At 39.5% G+C, this 22,932-nt stretch overlaps 1 protein-coding gene across 4 annotated transcripts in view; it reads right to left on the minus strand.

Annotated features, from left to right (window-relative positions):
* Nucleotides 1–22,932, minus strand: part of pitpnm3 (PITPNM family member 3) — a 103,386-nt gene that overhangs the window by 47,782 nt on the left and 32,672 nt on the right. For 3 of the 4 annotated variants that reach the window (XM_066664370.1, XM_066664360.1, XM_066664377.1), the window contains exons 3-5: nt 19,415–19,522; nt 4,470–4,540; nt 3,867–4,087 (exon numbers count right to left, since the gene is read on the minus strand). In XM_066664370.1, coding sequence (XP_066520467.1) covers nt 3,867–4,087; nt 4,470–4,540; nt 19,415–19,522 — 400 coding nt within the window. The remainder of the gene's footprint in view (nt 1–3,866; nt 4,088–4,469; nt 4,541–19,414; nt 19,523–22,932) is intronic. The other variant, XM_066664385.1, reaches the window with a different exon arrangement.

Genomic DNA, 22,932 nt, shown 5'->3' on the forward strand with positions numbered 1-22,932 from the left:
AACAGACGTCTGGGGACAGAGGAGACCAGTTTCTCAAGTTTAGAAATAGAAATGCTCTCCCATTCATGTCTAATAAAGGCCTCTAACTGTTCAATCGTCTTCAGTCTTCCATTTTGCCACACTCCATTTTAAAAGACCCCTGGCCCAGTGCAAATGTCTGAGCTTGTGGAGCTTGCTTAGACATGACTTCCTCTTTGCACTGTAGAGTTTCAGCTGGCAACGGCAGATGGCACGGTGGATTGTGTTCACTGACAATGCTTTCTGGAACTATTCCTGAGCCCATTCTGTTATTTCCTTGACAGTGGCATTCCTGTTTGAGGTGCAGTGACGTTTAAGGGCCCGGAGATCACGAGCATCCAGTAGAGTTTTATGGCCTTGACCCTTACGCACAGCAATTGTTCCAGATTCTCTGAATCTTTTGATGATGTTACGCACGGTTGCTGATGATAACTTTGCTATTTTATGCTGGGTAACACCATTCTGGTATTGCTGCACTATCTTTCTGCGCAACAATGGTGGAATTGGAGATCCTCTTACCATCTTGGCTTCAGAGAGACACTGACACTCTGAGAAGCTCTTTTTATACCCAATCATGTTGTCAGTTGACCTAATTAGTGTTAATTGGTCTTCCAGCTGTTCGTTATATGTTCAATTTCCTTTTTCCAGCCACTTATTGCTACTTGTCCCAACTTTTTTGGGATTTGTTTGTTGACACTGTGAAATTTTGAATCAACACATTCATTCATTCATTCATTATCTGAAACCGCTTATCCAGTTCAGGGTCGCGGAGGGTCCAGAGTCTACCTGGAATCATTGGGCGCAAGGCAGGAATACTGGAGGGGGTGCCAGTCCTTCATAGGGCAACACAGACATACACACACATTCACTCACACGGACAATTTTTTTTTTGAGTCGCCAATCCACCAACCAACATGTGTTTTTGGACTGTGGGAGGAAACCGGAGCACCCGAAGGAAACCCACGCGGACACGGGGAGAACACACCAACTCCTCACAGACAGTCACCCGGAGTGGGAATCGAACCCACAACCTCCAGGCCCCTGGAGCTGTGTGACTGCGACACTACCTGCTGTGCCACCGTCCTGAATCAACACATTTCTCCTTTAAAATGTTACATTTACTCAGATTAAACTTTTGATCTGTCATCTATGTTCTATTACAAATAAAATATTGACGTTTGCCATCTCCACATCATTGCATTCAGTTTTTATTCACAATTTGCTTAGTGTCCCAACTTTTTTGGAATCCCGTTTGTATAGTGGGAAATTTTGATTAAAATTTTGAACATCAACTTTATAGTAAAATGAAAATAAAAACACCTATATATCACATTCAAAACATTCATTCATTCATTCATTGTCTGTAACCGCTTATCCAGTTCTGGGTCACAGTGGCTCTGGAACCTACCCTGAATCACTGGGCGCAAGGCAGGAACACACCCTGGAGGGGACGCCAGTCCTTCAAAGGGTGACACACACTCATACATTCACTCACACACTCACACCTATTGACATTTTGAGCAGCCAATCCAACTACCAGAGTGTGTTTTTGGACAGTGGGAGGAAACCCACCCGGACACGGTGAGAACACACCAAACTCCTCACAGACAGTAACCAGGTCCCTGGATCTGTGTGACTGTGACACTACTTGTATTTAATGTTAATATTTAATGTTAAGTAAATTCCTTTCTTTTTTGTACTTCCTTTCAAAAACACATTGTCGGCTGAATATTAATTTTATATACAAAATAGAAAAAAAACTATTGACTGGAAGCACACAAGCCTAGTAAGCTTAGAAATAACAAATACACCACACATGATCAAACACACTTCACACAATGAGCTGCTGTAGAAAAGGAAAGAAGAAATGATCATGTGAGCAAAGTAGCTCCTCTCATCATCCTGTGTGAGTTCTATCCTCCGCACTTCGCTGCCTCTTCTTCCATTACTCAGCTGAGGTGATGGAAAATAGAAAAAATGGATGTTGAAGTTCAGGAATTTAAAATTACATCAAAGATCATCTAAAGGCTTATGAGCTCTTGAGACTGATCCGCTTTCAGGGCTTTGACAAACTCCATTATTAGTGCTATTTCTCTCCAAAGGTATTAACATTACTTGGCTGTTTTGAGCCATTTCCTCTACTGTTTACTCATTCTGTTTACTTATCCTACCCTTCTAAAACAATACACAGCTAACAAGAATGATAACTGTAATTATATTTTATTCACCAAGCACATCCCACAGAGTCAGCATGCTTTATGTTTTGTTTTCCTCAGAGAGCCACATCACGTCCAGCACCATGATTAATACATTACTCATGAATTCTCTTTAATCTCTGCTTACTGTGACATTGTTTATAGGGCATTGCAGTGTGAAATTTACAACTAAGCAGCTAGTGGTATTTATTTAATATTCTGTGCACTATGGTAGGTCTTTAAAAATCAGATGAATTCAAATTAGCATATGACATGCAACTGGTGTTCAGCTCCAAAACCTTCTTAAAAATGCACTTTAATCTAACGCCTAAATGATGCAAGATTGGACATCCCACTCAGCCAAACTGGAGCCGGTCTTTATTGAGAACTCAGGTTATGATTTAAACCCAATCTGAAGAGGGCTGAGCTTATCTTCTATAATGCAGTCATGTTGAGCCTTCACAAACAGCTTGTCCTTAACATTTTGTTTGCAGACAACTTACAGAAACCTCATCAGGAGGGGCTCACTTGAAACTGGGTTTACTGAACTACAAAGAAGCACAATGAAAATACACCATGCAGAATTTTCAATGACCAGAATACGGAAAAAGATTCAAGCTGCCCTCTGAAAGTTGCCTTTGATTGTAAAAAAACAGCCGCCAGCAAAGTAAAAGGTAGCACACTAAAACTACAGCTGGTTTGTTAACGTTTATAAGATTATTGTTGATAAATTCTTATACAGTAAAAAATAAATGCTTGCTTTAAATGTTACTGCGCTCTCTGTTATGTGTTAAAGAACAATGAATTATCCCATAAACTTTCTATGTTACATGGCATATCAATGAATGGTCATCTACATTGAATGTCCAGGAGGATAATAACAGAGCTGTAATAAAATATCAGTTCAAATCTAGTCCACCATTAAACTCATCAACTCAAGCTAATGTTAGTCTATTTTCTTATTTTTTTCCAATCTGAAATACCATTTGAAAAGAACATGCAATACATGGGGATGTATAGTAAAGTAAAATGTCTCTCTGTCTTCATCATAATTACCTTTTAACAAACTGCACACCTCCGATGATGCTATTTCATTCTAACATTAAGTATTAAGGATGATTACTGTAATATAATAAATTTTGGGGAAATTAAGCATCTTGGCACATAACTGTTTTAATGTGATGAGCCAGGCTTCCTAAACACTGTGACAGTTGTCTTGCAAGCCCAAGAGAATTAAGTCTCATTAACAACATGGCACCCTCTCAAGATATTGTTAGGCATAAAGCACTTGGATTACACCACACAGTAATAAAAAATAAAAAAATAAAATAAACAAAATCGGAGGTTCAAGTTCCCAATCAAGACAGAAATCCCACTGTCCTAGGTCAAAACATTGATTACTTTTGCCTTATGACCTTAAGGTCTCTCTGCATAAGTGTTTTCTAAATGTGTAGACCCTACACTATGTGGATTCAACACTTTGTTCACTTTTTGGTAACACAAGGTATAAACTGATTAGACACTTCCATCTCTGTCATTTATATAGAGATCACTCCTTTCAAACATTACAGACATCCTGTCACAGCATTTTACCACTCTAAAAATGTGTCTGGGAAAATTCATACATATTTAAACAGCACATAAGACACTCACTTGGAGACCAGGGAGAAGGCTTCTGCGCATACAGCAGGGCATGGCACCAGTTTGATGAGCACGTGCTTGGTGGCAGCCTGGAAGTGTGCCTGTGCCACCTTCTCTAGTACTGAAGACAGAGTCCTCACATCTGCAGCTTTTGCACCTGGGTCACCACCTGCCGGATCTAGAATATTCCCTCCATGCACCACCAGTACCAGCACCTGTGTCTGACACTTTGTCTGAAAGGGAGAGAGAGACAAATAAATGAGATTACTTTGGCAATAAGAAGATACTATATTTAGAAACCACAAAGAATGTGACTTTTAGAAACAGCAGCTCTTGAAACAGGCTGAAACTAGACAACAGTCTATTTCAATATGTTGCTAATATATATTTTTTTAACTTTGTCATTTTATATAAAACAGAACAAAGTGAGATTTATTTCATATTGAACACAATGCACAAATTTGTGGCTATATGCTTCCATTATTTGTAGTATCATTGCAAAAAATACTAAAAAAAGGTCTGAGAATTCATAATGATGACTGTAAAAGCTTAGAGGAACATTATATTAACAAATATAACCAAATTCCTCATACTGTAAAATTGTGTTGATAATACCTCGGTGTCTTCTAGGCCATCAATGCTGGTTTGTGGTACACATCTAGGTCGGCCAATTCTGTACAAGCTCTCTGAGTATATGCCAGACACACACAGAGAGAGAGAGAGAGAGAGAGAGAGAGAGAGAGAGAATAAAGACACATAAGAAAATTCACTTCACACACGTCACACACACGGCTAACTCTATTGACATAAACAGTTTTCTATTGAATTTTAAAGCTTCACTTTTGTAAGACTGTAAACCAAATGGGGCAGCACCACTGAAACGCCTGCTATTATTTTTGACAGAGCAAAACATGTCAGTATAAAAGTGCACAGAAGAGGGTAACTATTACTACTAAACCATTAATTCTCCCATCAGTGGTTTCATCCACAACAAAGTGACACAAACTGTTAAATAAATCTTTATGCAAACAAGACAAGCATGTGAGTGTGCTACTTGTTTCTCCATCAAGTCCACATTATTAGGATGTCCCCAGCCAAAGTCATTACACCTCACTCTCTCCTCTTTAATCTGTTCATTTGTAGTTTTCTCACTCTCTCACTTTCTACTCCAAAGTCATTCTCACATTGGCCCACTCCTCATTTTCTCAGTGTCCACAGCTCTTTCTCAGGATGTTTCCCAATCAGTGTGTTAGCTTGGCGCTGATGAGACTTCTTCTGACTGCTTCCCTAGATCTAAACCCTCAATGGAAAATGGTAACCTTAGCCTCCTTTGCTGTCACAATGTAAAAGCTGATGGAAGAGAGGGCATTGCAGTGTGAGAATGGCTGAAAGGAATGTTTTAGGTTATTTTGTCCATTAAGCTACAAAAGCCAGACCATTCCAAAGGCGGAGAGTCAAGTGTTATGAATTAAAGAGCTCCAAATGAAAAAGATAATAAAATTCTTTTATGGCGGTAAAAGACAGATTCAGAGTAAAAAAGAAAATGCTGCACAGGTATTAGTTGCCTAGAGCTGTTCCTGCAGACTTGCAATTAGAGTAGGCAGTAAGCCATGTTGCCAAAAGGCATTTGGTACAGACAGCGTCATTTCTCTGATTAGCAGAGGTACATCTCTGCAGACCTTCTCTCCACAATGTTGTGGCTAATGTTCACAATGCCAAATTTGCATTTACATAAGAACCCAGTCTTCACCTTGTCTTGAATCCACTTTGTTTTGGCTCCGCCCCATCATTCCTCCTTGTTCTGTATCCACCATGTCTAGGCTTAAGCCTTTATTTGTCTCATAATTTCTGTAGCTATCAGTTCCACATATCCTTGCTCTCTTTATTTATTCATCCCAATGTTTAGCTATAGTTCTTCATTTTGACCTGGAAATGATGAACGTTAGTGATTTCTGATGATGCCAATTTTTATTCACATAGTTTATCTTCCAGACCCAACAAAACATGCACAAAACACACTTTTAGCTCTTTTACACTTTTTGCAGCAGTGGAATTGTAACATAAACATATGTATTTAACACATAGCACAACACATTTATTGATTTGCTATTACTTTTTTAAACATATGCCTCAACACTCGTTAGTAATCTATTTCTCATTTCTCTTGCGCGGCTGAGGCAAATTGTAATTACATATTGGACTGAGAACACACCATTTAAAAAATAGCAGCACATAATCTCTTGTGCAAACAAACAGTGGATTGGCTTTAATCCATCCCTGCCTCATTCCCCCAGTCTAGCTGTGCAGTCTGCAGCTAGGCTTGTGTGTTCCTCAGTGAGGGTGTCATGACAACCCTGAACTGAACGGAGATCAGAAAGACAGGCACAGACTGCAGCAGCTCTTTAAATAGCATATGCTTTCATTTCCAAATCGCTGGTTCTCTGAGGAGTGATTGTGCTGAATGAAAGCCGCTGCTCAAGCTCAGAGCGGCCCTGCCTGCCTGATTTGAAGGGTCTCTGTGGCAGCCCAGCTGCAGACTCCTATTCACAACGGCACACACAGGGGCGAAGTACTAGAGGAGCCGAACTGTTTTCTACAGTGCTTAATGCTGCAGAGAATAAGCAAGCGTCAATCAGCCCTGCTTGAAAGCACTTAAGACTGCTGCCTACCACGTTGCCTGTGTCTACTAAACTTAAGAACCAATCAAGGTTTAGCCCTCAGATGTGTGTGTGTGTGTGTGTGTGTGTGTGTTCATTCAGGCGGGGTGTCGACAGACTCCAATATTGCTGCTCACTCTACCTGGGGGTATTTCACAAAAAAGAATTTATAGGTTAAAGGTAAGAGAGAAATTCTGCCTTATGAGACACCCCTATAGCTACACCACACATAATTACTCTGAAATAAGTGCTAATTGGACCTGAAAATATATTGTATTTTATCATTACCTCACTATAGTCTTTTATAATACTAATACTGAAAACTGATGCAGGAAGTTGTCCTTTAAAAAAGTACAGACATTTGCATTGTTCCCTCATCTTTAATCCTGTTACACAATAGTGCTTTTAAAGACCCAAAATATATGAGCAACTATATAAGCTCATGTTGGGAAAATTTTGGAAGACAACAAATGCATCATCAAATTTGATAAAATCTTAGTTAAAAAAAAAGTTGATGTTTCTGGCCTTCTCTGTCTCAGTTTCATGGTTGTGATGGCCACCACAGTTTACTGGTTTCTCTCTCTCCCTGTTTCTAGTGTTCTCTGTAGTTTCCATGTTTGTTTTAGTTCGTTTTATGTTATATTTATAGTTTAGTTTAGTCTCCCTTATCAGTTTAACATTTTAGCCTGTTTCCCTCTGTCTCTATCTGTGTTTTTTTTTTGCCTTTTTCTCTGTCCCCATTTTAGTTTCAGTCTCTGTAGTATCCTGGACTCTGTTTACAGTTTTGTTTCTTTGTTGTCTTTATTTTAGTCCAGTGTGCTTGGCATCTTACTTTAAATTCTGAGGTGTGTGCATGCATGCTTGTTCATGGGTGTGCATGTTCTGTGCTTTCTTGTAATTCACATTACCCATTTTCTATCTTATTTATTTATTTTTTAAATTTCAGTTCATTAACACGCAACTCAGCCCTTCTGCTTTGTCATTCCTCACATGAGTTGTGTTTCTCCTTTGCTCCTGCTTTTCTCTCGCCCTCTTGTTATCCTTGTCACCGGTATGTACCTCTGTGGTGTTTAATACGTTCATCTGTTAATTTTGTTTGTGTTCATCATTGGCTCTTACTGTGTAGAGCTGTAACTGCTGTTGCTCTTGTTTCTGTTTTGTACTTCAAATGTGTTCAAATAAATTCACTTGGATATGCTTCCTCGCCTCTTGAGTCATAAGTTACAGATTCTTTCATATTTCCATCATAGCATAATCAGTATGAAGCACTATACAGCAATATGATCCACAGATATATAAATAAAAATGAAAATTACTCATGGGTGACTAGTTAGTACTGAAAAATGTATTAATGATTGTTCGAACTAGATCTGGGTGATGTATATATCATTCTACAAAGAAACTAATGTGTTTGGTATTTTAGTATTTTCTCTGGCATTATTTAAGAAGTGCCTTTTTTGTAATCAGGAGAAAATCAGAATAAACTGTAGGCTTGGTGTAAATTTAATTTTAAATGCCTTCTTTATATTGCATTATTTATACTGCATTTATATTTTGATACTCTACCTGTGCATGTGAAATGACAAGATCACCAAACTATTGCTAATTTCATACATTTTCTTTACAAAAAGACATACCAAACATTTGATACCGATTGTCCAGCCCCAGCTTGAACTTTTCTGTGCCAAATGAGCACAAAAGAAACAAAGGGCACTCATTGGCTGCTAGATTAGGAACATGAGAGCAGAAAGAAGAGGATCAAACACAATAAGCCAAAGGACACTGGAAAGACAATGTGGGCGCAGAACTGAAGGAAAGATGAAGTATTGATCCAGAGGCATTTTCAACTGCATTCTCTTGCATCAGACAGTCTGCTCTAGAATGCCACTTATCCGTAAATTCAATAAAAACCTTTTGTTGTGCATCCTCTTTCCTCCACATATAACAAGCTAACAGGTATCCTCTCTGGCCCGTGCTCATGCTCTCATTCCCCTTTGTAGCACAGTCACAACCACTACCACTTAGCAAACTGACTGACTGCATTCTGGGGAAAGCAAGGCAAATATATAAAGAGAGAAGCAGATTTTGCCTGTAAGGACATGCACTGGGTGAGTCTAGTCCAAATTACGTCCTACACAGAGGGTTTTTCATGCATGCAAGGCCAGTGGCACCAGCAGCTAATATTAGCATAGTGTCCTTGGTTTGTTTATCTAGAGAACAAGCTGACGGCAGTAGACTTGTCTTGATACCAAAATTACTTTTGACTTTGATGCCAGAGAACCTACTTCATACTATACCATTCAGTTTCATTTCTAGGGCTTTAGTGCCTCAGCCATAATATTCAGCAAATATTGGGGATGTGGTAAGGGGCAGAATTGGAGTCTGTTAAGAAAATCATCATCTCCCACCATAGCTCTGGTCACTATCTAATTAACTAGCAATATTTACATTTTAAAAAAATTTATTTCATTGTTTCGTTGTTGTATTTATTTATTTTTTTTGTAAGCACTGGTATTTCCTGGGGTGGCATGGTGGCGCGGCAGCTAGTGTCGCAGTTTGGTGTGTTCTCCCTGTGTCACACCAACACACGTTGGTAGGTGGATTGGCAACTCAAAAGTGTCCGTAGGTGTGAGTGTGTGAGTGAATGTGTGAGTGTGTGTCTCCCTGTGAAGGACTAGCGCCCCCTCCAGGGTGTGTTCCTGCCTTGCGCCCAGTGATTCCAGGTAGGCTCTAGACCCACCACGACCCTGAATTGTCCTGAGATACACATTTCTTGTTTAATAATTAAGTGTAATGTAACAATGTGACATGTAACTGTAATTTCCTGACCAAGTTTGAAACTTAAATGGCATTTTATTCATTTCTGTAACCACTGTATCCAATTGAGGGCTGCAGTGTGTCCAGAGCCTACCCTCGCAGGGACACACACTCAATGGGGTTCCAGTCCATCACTTGGAACCACACATTTACAGACAATCAACTTAACAACATGTGCTTTTGGACTGTAGGGGAAACTGGAGCACAGAGAGTGACCAGAGGTGAGGTTTGGAGCTGTGTGACCGTGACTCTGTTGCGCCACAGTGGTGCCTGGCCTAAATTGCATTCATTTGTAATAACATAATGTCCTGTCCTGTTTTTATAACCAAGAAGAACTGGAAGATCTGGTTTAATTTTAAAAATAGAATGTAGAGTGCTAGAGTGTAATAAATCAAGGTGCTGTCATATACAGAGCACATTATTAGTTTTGTTTTGTTGCTAACTCTGCAATTTTTAATAGCATTTATTGTATATACAGCAGAGAACTGGTAGTGCTTCAGCTCCATATGTAATACTTTGCCCAGTTTCAGCTGTTCTATTTTTCAACTTTATAGAGCAGCACAAAAGAAACAAGCAGAAAAAAATGACTGAGCAGAGAATGTAAGTGCATGAATCTCTTATTTTCTAAGTTTAATGGCAATACAACATAATAAAGGATAGAGAACAAGAACTACTCCAGAGCAGGAGGGGGGCACTGTGTGTGTGTGTGTGTGTGTGTGTGTGTGTGAGTGAGAGAGTATGTATTCATTAACTTCATGTCAATCAGACTGATTGAATATTTACAAGATTGTAATGTTTCAAACAGGGTACATGTAGGAAATTACAGAGCATTTTTTTTACATATGGAACAGAAGACAGAAACAAGATCAAGAGATTAATTTAGGTGAGGAAAATATTGGAATCCTTTTTGACCTCGGAGAGATATATTTACTGAAATCAAGCCAAAGACCCAGTGTGCCTACACAGTGCTCACATATCACAATCAATTAAATAAACCGGATTCTCTGCAATAATTATAGCCCTGACTGATCTGAAAGTGGAAGTCAATTGCTCTGACCAAAGCTAATAACTACTTTGAACCAGATAAACATCACAGAAAGATATGTGCCTAGCCATAGGAGGACAAATTTTGGCTGGAGGTCCAGTAGTTTAGATTTCAGCCATATTAGGTTATCTGGGTCCAATACAATTTCATGGTTCAATTGAGTGGAACGACTCAGATTGGTTGCAAGTGCTGGTAGGAAGCTGTAAACCCAACTCCATCATGTTGCATGGGGTGATTTACTATGCAAGAATAAAGTGAACAACTTGCATCTTAAACATTCTTCCCTCCCTCCAAAATGAGAAAAAAGGACACAGTATAAGGGCAATTCATGTGTTATTTGCAAATAAACTGAAACCTTTCATTATTATGGGTTAGTGGAAACAATAAGCTGGAGGCTCATTTCATGACTGAAAAAAAGAGTGGCAGTTTGTTTAAAAAAAAAAAAGTTCAGCTGAGGAACAGCAAAAGAAAACATTTTCAACATCATTAATCTAATTAACCACTGGAAAGCACTTGCATCTGGCAGATGCTCTTATAATCATGCTACTAATTTAGGCAAATGGAGCCTCTTACTCACTCTTACTGGTATATCATGGTGTTATTCCCTGAGCTGGTAATCAAACCCAAGTTTGCTGTGTGGAGGGCAGCAGTGTTATCCATTGCACTATACCAAATTCATAAACGGCCAGAGCATCAAGACTAAAAGTTCCAGCCACAAAAAGCTCTCAACAGCCAGACATTATAAAGCGTAATTCAAAGATGCCTTCGGTCATCGTAATACGTTGAACTGTGTGACCTCAGGAACAAAAGAGCTGCACACAGAATCACCACCATCTGTTCTCAAGTGCTCACACCTGGCATGAACACGCTATAGTATGATTCAGTTCCACTGGGACCTAACCTGTATGCTGAAGGTAACTGATCCCAGCCCCCTGCACACACATGCCAATAACACCATGCCACTAACAGCACAGCAAAATATCCCATCAATAAAACCAGTTTTCTTTTTGTATATACAGGGGTTGGACAATGAAACTGAAACACCTGGTTTTAAACCACAATAATTTATTAGTATAGTGTAGGGCCTCCTTTTGCAGCCAATTCAGCGTCAATTCGTCTTGGGAATGACATTTACAAGTCCTGCACAGTGGTCAGAGGGATTTTAAGCCATTCTTCTTGCAGGATAGTGGTCAGGTCACTATGTGATGCTGGTGGAGGAAAACGTTCCCTGACTCACTCCTCCAAAACACCCCAAAGTGGCTCAATAATGTTTAGATCTGGTGACTGTGCAAGCCATGGGAGATGTTCAACTTCACTTTCATGTTCATCAAACCAATGTTTCACCAGTCTTGCTGTGTGTATTGGTGCATTGTCATCCTGATACACAGCACCACCTTCAGGATACAATGTTTGAGCCATTGGATGCAAATGGTCTTACTGGTGCAATGTGCAATTAATGAAGACTGGCCACCAGGCTGATCCAATTTAGCCACGAAACGTCCCACACTAAAATGACAGGTGGTTCAGTTTCATTGTCCAACCCCTGTAGATACGATCAAACAATTACCTCAAGAAAATCCTAGTATTGCCTTATTAATAATTTTACTAACATATCTGTATGCTTCTATAATGTAATGATTCATATCATATTCATATTCATAGTTTATCATGTACCTGAGCACAACATAACAGTTGCAGTTTATGATCATTTTGATCACCTTTAATCTGATTTAAAAAATACCGGTTTTCTCAGAGTTTTGGTGTCCTGCAGAACGTCTTAATTTGTATTGGGATGAAACCACTACTAAACAGAGAAAACCTATAGAGAAAACCTAAGACATGAGTCAGGGGCATGGCAAAAAATAAAAAGAGAAGAGAATGGCATAATGAGCACATGGCTACACAAACACAGAATATATGTGGGAATTAAAACAGAAAAAAGAAGCAAAGAGAAACAGAACCAGGAGACAGACAACAAAAGGAACAGAGCAGAGCATAGGGCAGTTTCTTTCCAACAATCCTAGATCTGTGTAGCAGTGAACTGCAAATCAGTGTGTGTGAGGAGAGTGCAGGTCCTGGTGTTGCTGTTACATAGAGTCTGGAATTGGTGGCAGAAGGGCAGATATATCCTTAATATTCACACTGAATTACTGATCTAAAGCAAAAGAAAAGTATGGCACTATATATATAACAATATCTCCTATGTGCAACATAAATATTTTTAAAAAATTTATTTAGATAATTATTGATACTGTTTTATCACCCTGCCCTATTCCCGAAGCACACTTTTATGCAAAGATTTCCAGCAGTACATTCAGTCTGATGGTCAGTGACCTGTGAATGAAAGCATGTATCTTCTGATTTCTGCATGTGTGTGTGTGTGTTGTAAGTGTGAGAAATGGTAAAAAAAAAGAAAATAATAAAAGGCGACAGAGATGGAGTGAGAGAGACGGATTTATGGGATTGGAGCAGATGCTTCATGCCCTGGGTTTTGTGCGTGTATTGAAAGCGGAAATGTCTTGACAGTCTCCCTACAGGGTTGATGACTCTACGCCTGGGGTGCGTTTGCCCAAGGCCTGTCACTGCTATACACACTGCTATATATGTACACACACACACACACCACTGTTCCACTCAACAGTATTACACTGAGCAAACACACTTATTACGCTACGATTCTTGCGCCTACATCCAGGTTACCAAACGCCGTTTATCTTCTTTTTTTTTTTTCTTTTTTCTTTTCATTCAGATTCATAAAAGATTTTATTTAAGCTCACCAAGCTTATCTGTGTCCGTGCAATTTCCATGACATCACTGTCCAGTCCTCAGTGGAAATATGTTATAACAGACATCTTCTGCATTGTAATAAGCTGTGCCAAATGTGGCATATGAACCGTTTAAGTTAGGAAAACCCCACTCAGTTAGGAATGGGTGACATGGAAAATGTAGTATATCCATGATATTTAAAGACATTTCAATGATATACTATGTCCCATAATATTTAAACGCAAAGAGAATTATCACTTGTATTGAGTTAAAATCCCCCATTAAAAAATCATTCCACAAAATAAACTCACAGTGAAACAAAATAATGAGTGAAGTACAGTGTTCACCACAACTGCAAACATATTGTCCAATACCTACACACAGTCTTTCAGTGACTTTGATCACTTTCATTCTCCTTCTCCCATTCCCCCTTGTACTCAAGGAACCCTGCGTTTAAAACAGGGAGACAGGCAGGAGAAATAAGGAAAATGTAATTAAATGTGAATTAGCATGTGAAGGAGACTATGCCTACAAGCAGTGTATGTAAAAATGAATTGACGTAAGCTGATGTAAGAAAGAATACAAATGAGCAGCAGAGAGAGAGAGAGAGAGAGAGAGAGAGAGAGAGAGAGAGAGAGAATGCGAGTGAGGGTGTGTGTGTGTGCGTGTGTGTGTGTGCCATCGGGCCTGAAAGCCTGAGAGTCACAGCCTTTAGATGGGCAGGGTGGATAAAATGTGCGATAGTATCAGCAACCAGAGGAAGGTACCTTTACTTTCTACAAAAGCCTTCTGGACTAATTAGTTTTCCATTCTAATTTATTCATTCCGAGCTTGTGACCTAATCAGCCCTTGGATTGCTCATAGGCGACAAGGAATTTGGATTTTTAATAGGGCTATTGACTAGGCAATTAACATTTGAAAAAGTTAAGTGAAATGTTCAAAGGTTGAAGTAATGTCACACAATTTAGACCACAAATGTTCCTCAATGTCTGCTTAACCACTCAGAGTCTCTAGTAAGAGATCCGACAATAACTTATAATTTTATTGATTAGGGACCCTGATAGGAACATACATAAAATGATCATAAAAAAGAAAGAGAAAAATGGGAAGAGCAAAAGGGTTTGAGGAGATGGAGAGAGAAAGAGAAGGAGAGAGAGCTCTTGCTGTGAATACAAAATATTTCAATTTATGTCTATTCTCATTTTTTGACATGCTATAAAATACCAACTGCCTTTCACATTTTATAATAAAAAAAAGTCATATTCAACAGACCATTATATATTTTCTCCACAATAATTTGGAACAAAATACAAGGTTTTGTTTCACAGCAAGACAGAGGCTGTTACTCTGCCAGTAGCAGTAGCCCAGCAGCAGTCAGTACACACAAGCTATTGCCAGTGGGCACCAGATCAGTGCAGACCAGACACAGAGGCCAAGGTCTACAGGGGAGCTGAGCCCAGGCTCCATCTTTAACACACAGCACAGTCAGCTCCATAGGGAATCTCTGATTGTGCTCCTATAGACAACTCCGTCATCACAATAGTGTATGGGCGTACATCTTCGCCCATGCTAATCCATGTGTAATCAAGAAGATTAGGCGAAGGCAGTAATTGAAAAGTAATTAACAGAATGAGTAAACAAGCGAAAACAGATCCTCAGCCATGTGTCAAAGAGGGAGCATCATAAACATCCACAGCAGAGCCCCTAGAGACAGTGCATTTAGAGGCAGAGGGGAGTGAGCCATAACAGTGCTGAAACACCTCCACTATCTGCTGCTGTCTGGCTGTCAGGCATAATGTGCAACTCCCATAACAGACAATATGACACCCAACATCAACTAAGAATTCCTAAGAGATGGATTTTGACTTGTATCCTCAGTCTAAATGCATGCCTTCAAAAATCTCTACCTGAGACATGTAGAAGTGAAAGCTATAAAGACAAATCAGCTATCAAAACAGCTTCTGTTTTCATCACATTTCAACACATACATTCACTCACACCTACGGACACTTTTGAGTCACCAATCCACCTACCAACGTGTGTTTTTGGACCGTGGGAGGAAACCAAAGCACCCGGAGGAAACCCACGCGGACACAGGGAGAACACACCAAACTCCTCAAAGACAGTCACCCGGAGCAGGATTCGAACCCACAACCTCCAGTGTCCCTCCAGGCGACACTACCTGCTGCGCCACCAAGCCGATCCACATTGCAGATTATAAAGATAATGAAGGAATGGACTAGAGCAGACAGGATCTAAAATCTATAGGATAGAATAATATATAGAATAATTGTCAAAGGCAGGTAACTCCAGTTGCTTGTTAATGGCTTGGCATATCTAAGTTCTTCTGTCTACTATCACTAGAATTCCCACCAGTGGCATTGTAAAGCCATTTGTCCACCATTTCCGCCTTCAGCACATCAGGTAAGAATCCATACCTTTGAAAGTCTGATTAATTCGGCACCTCTGCAGAACTACAGACATTCATCTGCCCTGGATACTTCGTCTTTTCACTCAGCACAAGAGTAAATACACTTGGAATAATCAATCAAGGATTATCTTCTGAAAATCATTTAACTACAATTAATGAATGAGTAAAGAATGTATGTACAGTACCCCTGGCCAGGGAGGCAGGTGTTTAATGCAGTTTCACAAAAGGAGCACAATTCTTTTTAATAGGTTTTTGCAAAAAAAAAAGAACTCAATCCGATGATCTCTATACTAACAAAAATTCCAGTTCCATACTCTCCTCTCTGAATCTATGCAAAACCCCTGCTGTTTGAAAGTTTATTTCAATCTTTCCCATGTATGTATCCATGGGTTGAAGTCATATGCTTATTCTGGTATGGGTTTCAGAGCACAGCACTAATATAAATGGATGGGAAAGATGCATAAATTCATCCCATATACAGGTCCTCTGCCTGCTTTGGAGAGTCTAGTAACATTCAAAAGCATAGACGGCCACTGCCTTTTTGCATCAGGGGGCATAAATGATCAGCACAATAAGGAGAAAAGACTGTTAAAATCTGTTAGCTCATTATCATTTTCATTATAGGATCTAATGGAAAAGTTAGTTATCCCGACACAGATCATATACAAGCTTCAGTAATTGTCGTATTTCACTCGTGTGTTGTTTTAGTGTGTTAGAGACTACAGACACAAGCAACATATCCTTTTGTATCATTCTCTTCCCCCTGTTACCACAGGGTAAACAGTGTGATACTGCTGATCCTCTGAAAGTAGAACAAATATAATGGTTAATGTTCTTAATATTTTATCATATCTGCCTAAATTATTCCTGGTGATTGGCTCAAAAGTTAATAAAACTGTTCTCCTCATCTAAAAGTGATCAGTGAGAGAGGTGTACATGCTGCAGAGAAGCCATGATCAAATCACAAATGTCTCTCTACACCCTCCGTAGGGCACAGTGTCTGTCATAAATGAACAGTTTGTGCCCTCAGTCCATTGTAAGTCACAGATCATTTTGAGTGAACTATAAGTTGTAAATTTCCCTGTCATATTAGCATCTAATTATGGTCTGTATTATCTGTGATGTGCACTATGTAAGAATTATGGTGGTATTTTGAGATGCAGCCCAAGATCCTTTTCTAACTGACAGAGGTGAACAGAGCTCAGTTTACGAACACAGAAAAATGGTCAGGGATCCATACTTATATTTCTTTCATTTTAACGTCTAAAGCAAGCTCAACATTAGCACATCAACAAAAATCACAATAGGTCAGATGCATAACCACGGTAGTGAGTGGTCCTAGTGCCTATAGATTAATTAATTCACTATCTGTAACTGCTTACCCAGTTCAGGGTTGCGAAGGGTCCGGAGCCTACCTGTAATCATTGGACGCAAGACAGGAGGAGGCACCAGTCCTTCACAGGACAACACAAGTGGACACTTTTTGTGTTTTCGGAGCGTGGGAGGAAACCGGAGCACCCAGAGGAATCCCACGCGGACACAGGAAGAACACACCACACTCCTCACAGACAGTCACCCAAAGCAGGACTCAAACCCACAACCTCCAGGTCCCTGGAGCTGTGTGATTGAGACACTACCTGCTGCGCCACCATGCCGCTAGCCTATAGATTGAGATGACTAATAAATATTATCTGTAGAAACAGAATTATAAAAATGACTTGTCGTAGCAATACAGTGAGAGAATGGTTTCTGATTCATTTTTTTATGTATGATCCATTTTTATAAAACTCTAGCAACACAGGTCTTTGGCCAAGATTATGTCTTAGTACTTAGTATTCAAGAGGAATTGCTTTCATTTTGACGAACTATATATTAAATATTAAATGTTGGCTACATGCTTAATTACAGTTTAGGAATACACCAATAATACATTTTAATCTCTGAGTCTGATTTACAAGTACTGTAACATGCCTAGTTTTGTGTTCTGTTTTGTAATGTTTCTTGTTTGTGCTCCCCTTGTCATGTGACTGTTCCCCGTCTTGTGTCTGCTTCTTGCTTGTTCCCAGGTAATGTGATACCCTTCCCTTGTGTTTCTAGTGTCACATGTCTTAATCAGTTCCCATGTGTTTCTTGTTTGTGTTGTCTTGATATAGTCCTTGTCAGTGGTTCCTGGTTGTGGGTCATTGTATCTTCATTGTCTGTGCCTCATGTCTCTATTTCATAGTATTGCTGTGTTATATCTTGTTCTATGTTTAAAGCCTCTTGTTTAGTGTTTAGCCCCTTTGTTCTGTATAGTCATTTTTTAGTGTTTAGCCTTGTTTAGTGTTTAGCTTTCTTGTTTAGCATTTACCATAGCCTTTGTATTTAGCTCCCTAGACTTTGTGTTTAGTTCTCTTTTATTAAAATCTCCTGCACTGACCTCCATCCCGCCATACCTTGTCTTTCTGACCTTACACCCCATCCGTGACAGATTCTATAGGAGTTAAACTGGTTTTTCAGATTTAAATAATAATCTATATGCTAAGTATGTGTAATTATGAAATAACTTTTTTTAACAAAAGTTTCTGAATATAAAATCCATTCACTGAATTTCACACATATTTTACATTCAAAAAGATTAAGAATATATTTTTGTACTATATTTCTCCACTTGTATCAGTGATGTATGTGTGAGAAATTATTCACATTAAACTCTACCATCTTTCATCATGAACAGCAGTAACTGATATCACCATGTGATAGAGATTTAGAGTAATAATATACAGTGCTTATAAGAAATACAGGTATAAAGAATGGATTTTACCTCGTCTCACATTATTGTTGAATGTGTCAGCATGTCTATAATTATAGCAGTAACTAAATAAACCTTTTAAACACGTTCTATCTGAGCTCTCGACTATTTCACAGTCATTGTGCTTCCATTACTAACTGATTAACTGTCAAGTAATACATTAGTTGAAACCCAGAGCAGCATTTATAACCTTTAAGCTAACAATCTTTTACTTTGTGGGTGTACGATGGCCATCAAAATCCACTCACCAAATTAATCAGGCACACTCAAACACTTTAACCTTTCCTATGTTCTGCTTTTCAAACAGTTTTTGTTGCCTTCCCCAGCCTCATGAGTCTGTATCAGTAATTAGTACTCTAATCAGAGCAGGGCAAAGGCTGCTAATGCTCCCTCAGAGGTACTTGAGGTCTGATCCACATTCTTCCCACAACAACAAACTAAAAAAAAAAAGAGTTATCTAACAATGCTTTTGTCAGAGGAACACAGATGCTGCAAGGAGAAGACAGAAAGGGAAAGATTGATTAAGCATAATAAAGTCCGAGCACCCAAACCGAGACACTGTACCAAATGAAAACACAGCTATATTAATCATTTTTAAATACACAAAACAACACAAATGGCCCAAATTAATCTCCAGCTGCAGGTCTGTATTCACTTCATGTTGTGACTCATAACTCGACAATATCAGAATAACCTTGACTGGCAGAGAGAGCACACAAATCCACAGATACAGCTCAGAGGTAAAGCTGTGTCAAGTTTGTATTTTCCAAAGCAGTCATGTTACAAAACCAGCTGCTTAGGTCAGTTTGGTAACAAGACAGGCATTGAATAGAAGGTATTCATCATTAAAAAGATAATACTTTCACATTTACTTAACTTTTGCAATTTCCTGATTAATGGAATTGTGGGGTTTAATATATGTTTAAGAACAAGAGCTCATCAAAAGAAGAGAATAAGCTTCAGTTCAGGTGCTGATAGATGCTGAATGATTTACGAAGACCCACTGCAGGTGCAAGCCATGCTACACACATTGGACTGACAGCTTGCCCTTACCCTGTGTCTGTTCTTCAATGTGGCCCAAGGTTTCAATCTGCTCAACCAGGTCGTTGGAATTCCACTGACTCATCCCCAAAAGCATAGCAGTCTTCCCCTCCAGAACCTCTGCAAGGAAAAACACACACACACAGAGCCAAGAAAGCAACATGAGGGGAACAGCAGTAGGGCAGGATAAAGAAGAAGAGAGGATCATTTTATTCATCTTCGGGATTATCAGGCAAATGTCATCCGAGTTAATTCTGACTGATCCATTTCTGCATTACTGCCTTCTGTGCTTCGCCTGCATCAGATCCCGGAGTCAAGCATGGAATTAGGCAGTATATTAAAGATCATTTATATTCAGTGAATTCTCTTTCAAATTGGTGGGATATTGATGAGCATGTCTGGAATTATCAAGCATTCCGCAGGTGGTTGGAATAATTGGATGGAAATAGCTGTGGTGTGTTGTTATTTTTTTAACAGGTGGGGGGTTTTTAAGTCTGTTTGGCGTGACAGTGTTTGCCACGGTCTCTGCGAGGTTTGTTGAATGCCAGTGTTGGAGAGTGCGTGTGACAGGCCTCTGTCAGGCATGCTCATCTCAATCAAACTCTCCACTCATTTGGCCACTCTCTGCCTCATGCTGTCTGCCAACCTGTCACTTCCATGCTATTTGGATCCTGTAGAGACACGAGCGGACAAGCGCACATGCTCAGAAAAACATGGGGAGACAAGTCTCCAGAGAGTGGCAATGAGTGAAAGCTGGAAGACGTAGGCTTTTAAGGTATAAACAAAACGCTGAATTAATATACAAAGGGATATGAGAGAGAGAGGGAGGGAGAGAGAGAGACAGAGAGAGAGAGAGAGAGAGAGAGAGAGAGAGAGAGAACATAAAACATGATGGGGAGCAAGGAAGGATGAGAAAGAAAGAGTTGAGGCTGAATGAAATAGGACAAAGAAGGGAAAGGAACTGCAATGTGGAAAAGAGACAAAGTGAGAGTAAGACAGAGACAGAGCTAAATGTTTTAGACAGAGGGAAAGAGCAAGGGAGAATGAGCTAAAGGGGACAGAAAAAGGAACAAAAAAGGAGAAGAGACAGAACAAAAGTGTATGTGAGGTTCAGACATAGTGTGGGGGCAACATTTGTGAGCGAGTGCGAGAAAGAGAGCAAGAGCCGACAGAGAGAATGAGAAAGAATGAGAACGAGACTGCAAGATAGAAAAAGTGAAAAAAGTCAGAGCCAGAGAGACATAGAGAGATAAAGGGCCTGTCTAAAAAGCTGCATAGACAGCGTTTTATGTCACAATTGCACATTATCAAGAAGAAAGCCATGCTGACTGTTAAATGTTAAAGGGTAACTACACCCCAAGCTAAATCCTACTGCACAGCAGAAGGGGTGGAGTGCTACGGCATTGTTTATTTCATTCTCCAACAACAGAGAAAATACAGCCTAGCTGTGAGGAGATCAATGTGGTGTCATCAGGGGTGGTAACAGGGGGCGGGAACATTTGGTTACTAATTTGCATAGTATGACATGTCATCGAACCTTGGTCATCTGTCACAGCAAAAACTGAGGGAAGCTGCAGAGATGGAACTGACCACAATGGAAATGTTTCAGGCAAGGCTATATTTTATTCAAGGCTGTATTTTACAACTCTAAATCAATACAATTCATCTCTTAGTGAAAAAAACAATGCCCTAGGAGGTAGTTGTTTATTTTACCCACTCTACCTTATGATGTCATTTTAAGGGGTATCAGATGATTCCTCAGCCACTGAGGAATCACAGCTTATATTTTGTCCAAAACATGTATTTCCCCTCAATTGTTCTAAAGGACACTTTTACCTCAGAGCAACTCAATTTAAGAGAGTAGCCCTTTTTAGTTTTGGCATATTACCCCATGCAATTAAAAAATTCTGGGGCAGTATGTGAAATAAATTATCACAAAAATCTCTCATAATGCATGTCTATTTCAAGCCAGATTTCCATTAGTATGCTACCATGCATGTGGTAAGGGGCATAAGACAGCTGTCCATGCAGGCACTAGCTGATAAGATGGGAATTTAAAATACTGAATATATACTATGAGAATAAGAGAGCAAAAGGTGAAAGTGAAGGACGGAGAAATGGGGAGAGAAAACAACTCAGCAAGATGAGATAGTGAGTGAGGCATAGAGCAAGAGAGCAAAACAGGAGACAGGGAAACAGCGCAAGACAAGAGAGAGAGAGAGAGAGAGATGGAAACAGTCTTTTCTGAGGTGTGAAATGCATTTAACACAAAGAAGGAAAACAAGGAGCTGTCTTAGTGCCTGAAGGAAAAGAAGGCAAACGGGGAGGATAAATAAAGGACAGAAACTGTGTCAGCACATGAAGAGAATCCAGAGTGAGAGGCCTTTTCCATGCCCTAAAAAATATCAGTGTACAGCTTTCCAAAATTAAAAATACACAAAAGAGTGAAATAAAAACCCGGTCACAATCTACTACATCTTTACCATATAGCTAATTACCATGGACAATGACTCCCCTGCTGTTATAAAAAATGGGGCAGCCTTGGGCAGCCTATGGGGAAGCCTTGGTCTAAAGCTTAGAGGATCAGGTTCTATCCCCAGGAACGGCAGGAACATCTATGGCTGAAGTGCCTTTGAACTAGGCACTGAACCCCCAAACGCTCCGAGGATGGCTGCCTGCTGCTCTGGGTGTGTGTTCACAGTCCCTACCGCACTAGTGCATGTGTGTTCACTGCTGTTAATGTCTCATTCTGTTGTACATAGTACAAATGATTGCACATTATTATTATTACGAAAACAACAGAAAACCTGTTGTCTCAAGTTGCTTTTGAGTGTGTGAGAGTTTCTCCTTGATGACCAGAATAAAGGAGGCTGGTTATTACACAAACACATGAATACACCAAATGATCTCAATAACAAACAGTTAACCTAAAGTCTCATGACTGCAATTACAGAGTGAAGAACCTTTTAAGTGATCACCAGCACCATTTTTGATTTGCCATGGCATGGGAAAATCTCTTTGCACTCTTAAAGTGTCTCTCTGAGGCACAAGAGCATAGTGAATTAATTCACAGAAGGAAATGCTGAAAATCTAAAAAGGCATAGGGTTCTTATCTCTGGAAAGAGGAAAAACAAAGCTTTAATAAAAGGAAACATAATAATACCCAGAATGGAAGCAATGTACAACAAATCTGAATTCTCGACTCTTATCACGTTGTTAAATGCTTGAAAAGATTTGGAATTAATGAGCTTGTGGTAGAATGTGTCCTTAATACAAATTTGTTTACATACGATTTATAATTACTGAGACTATAAAAAATATATCATGTGAATGAGTCCTGAAATAGTACTGAGACTGCAAAATGATACCATGCTACTGGTGATTTCTCTTATTTTAGGGTTTTTTTTTTTTTGGCTTCACTTTTAGATTACAGCAGATGATCCACTAGAAGGGCCATGAATATATGAATAGCTAATGCTTGAAAACTCAGTCTGTCAACACACTCCTCTGAACAAACCTTTCATTTTTCA

Source organism: Hoplias malabaricus, chromosome 1 (genome assembly GCF_029633855.1).
Source record: "Hoplias malabaricus isolate fHopMal1 chromosome 1, fHopMal1.hap1, whole genome shotgun sequence".
NCBI lineage: Eukaryota > Metazoa > Chordata > Actinopteri > Characiformes > Erythrinidae > Hoplias > Hoplias malabaricus.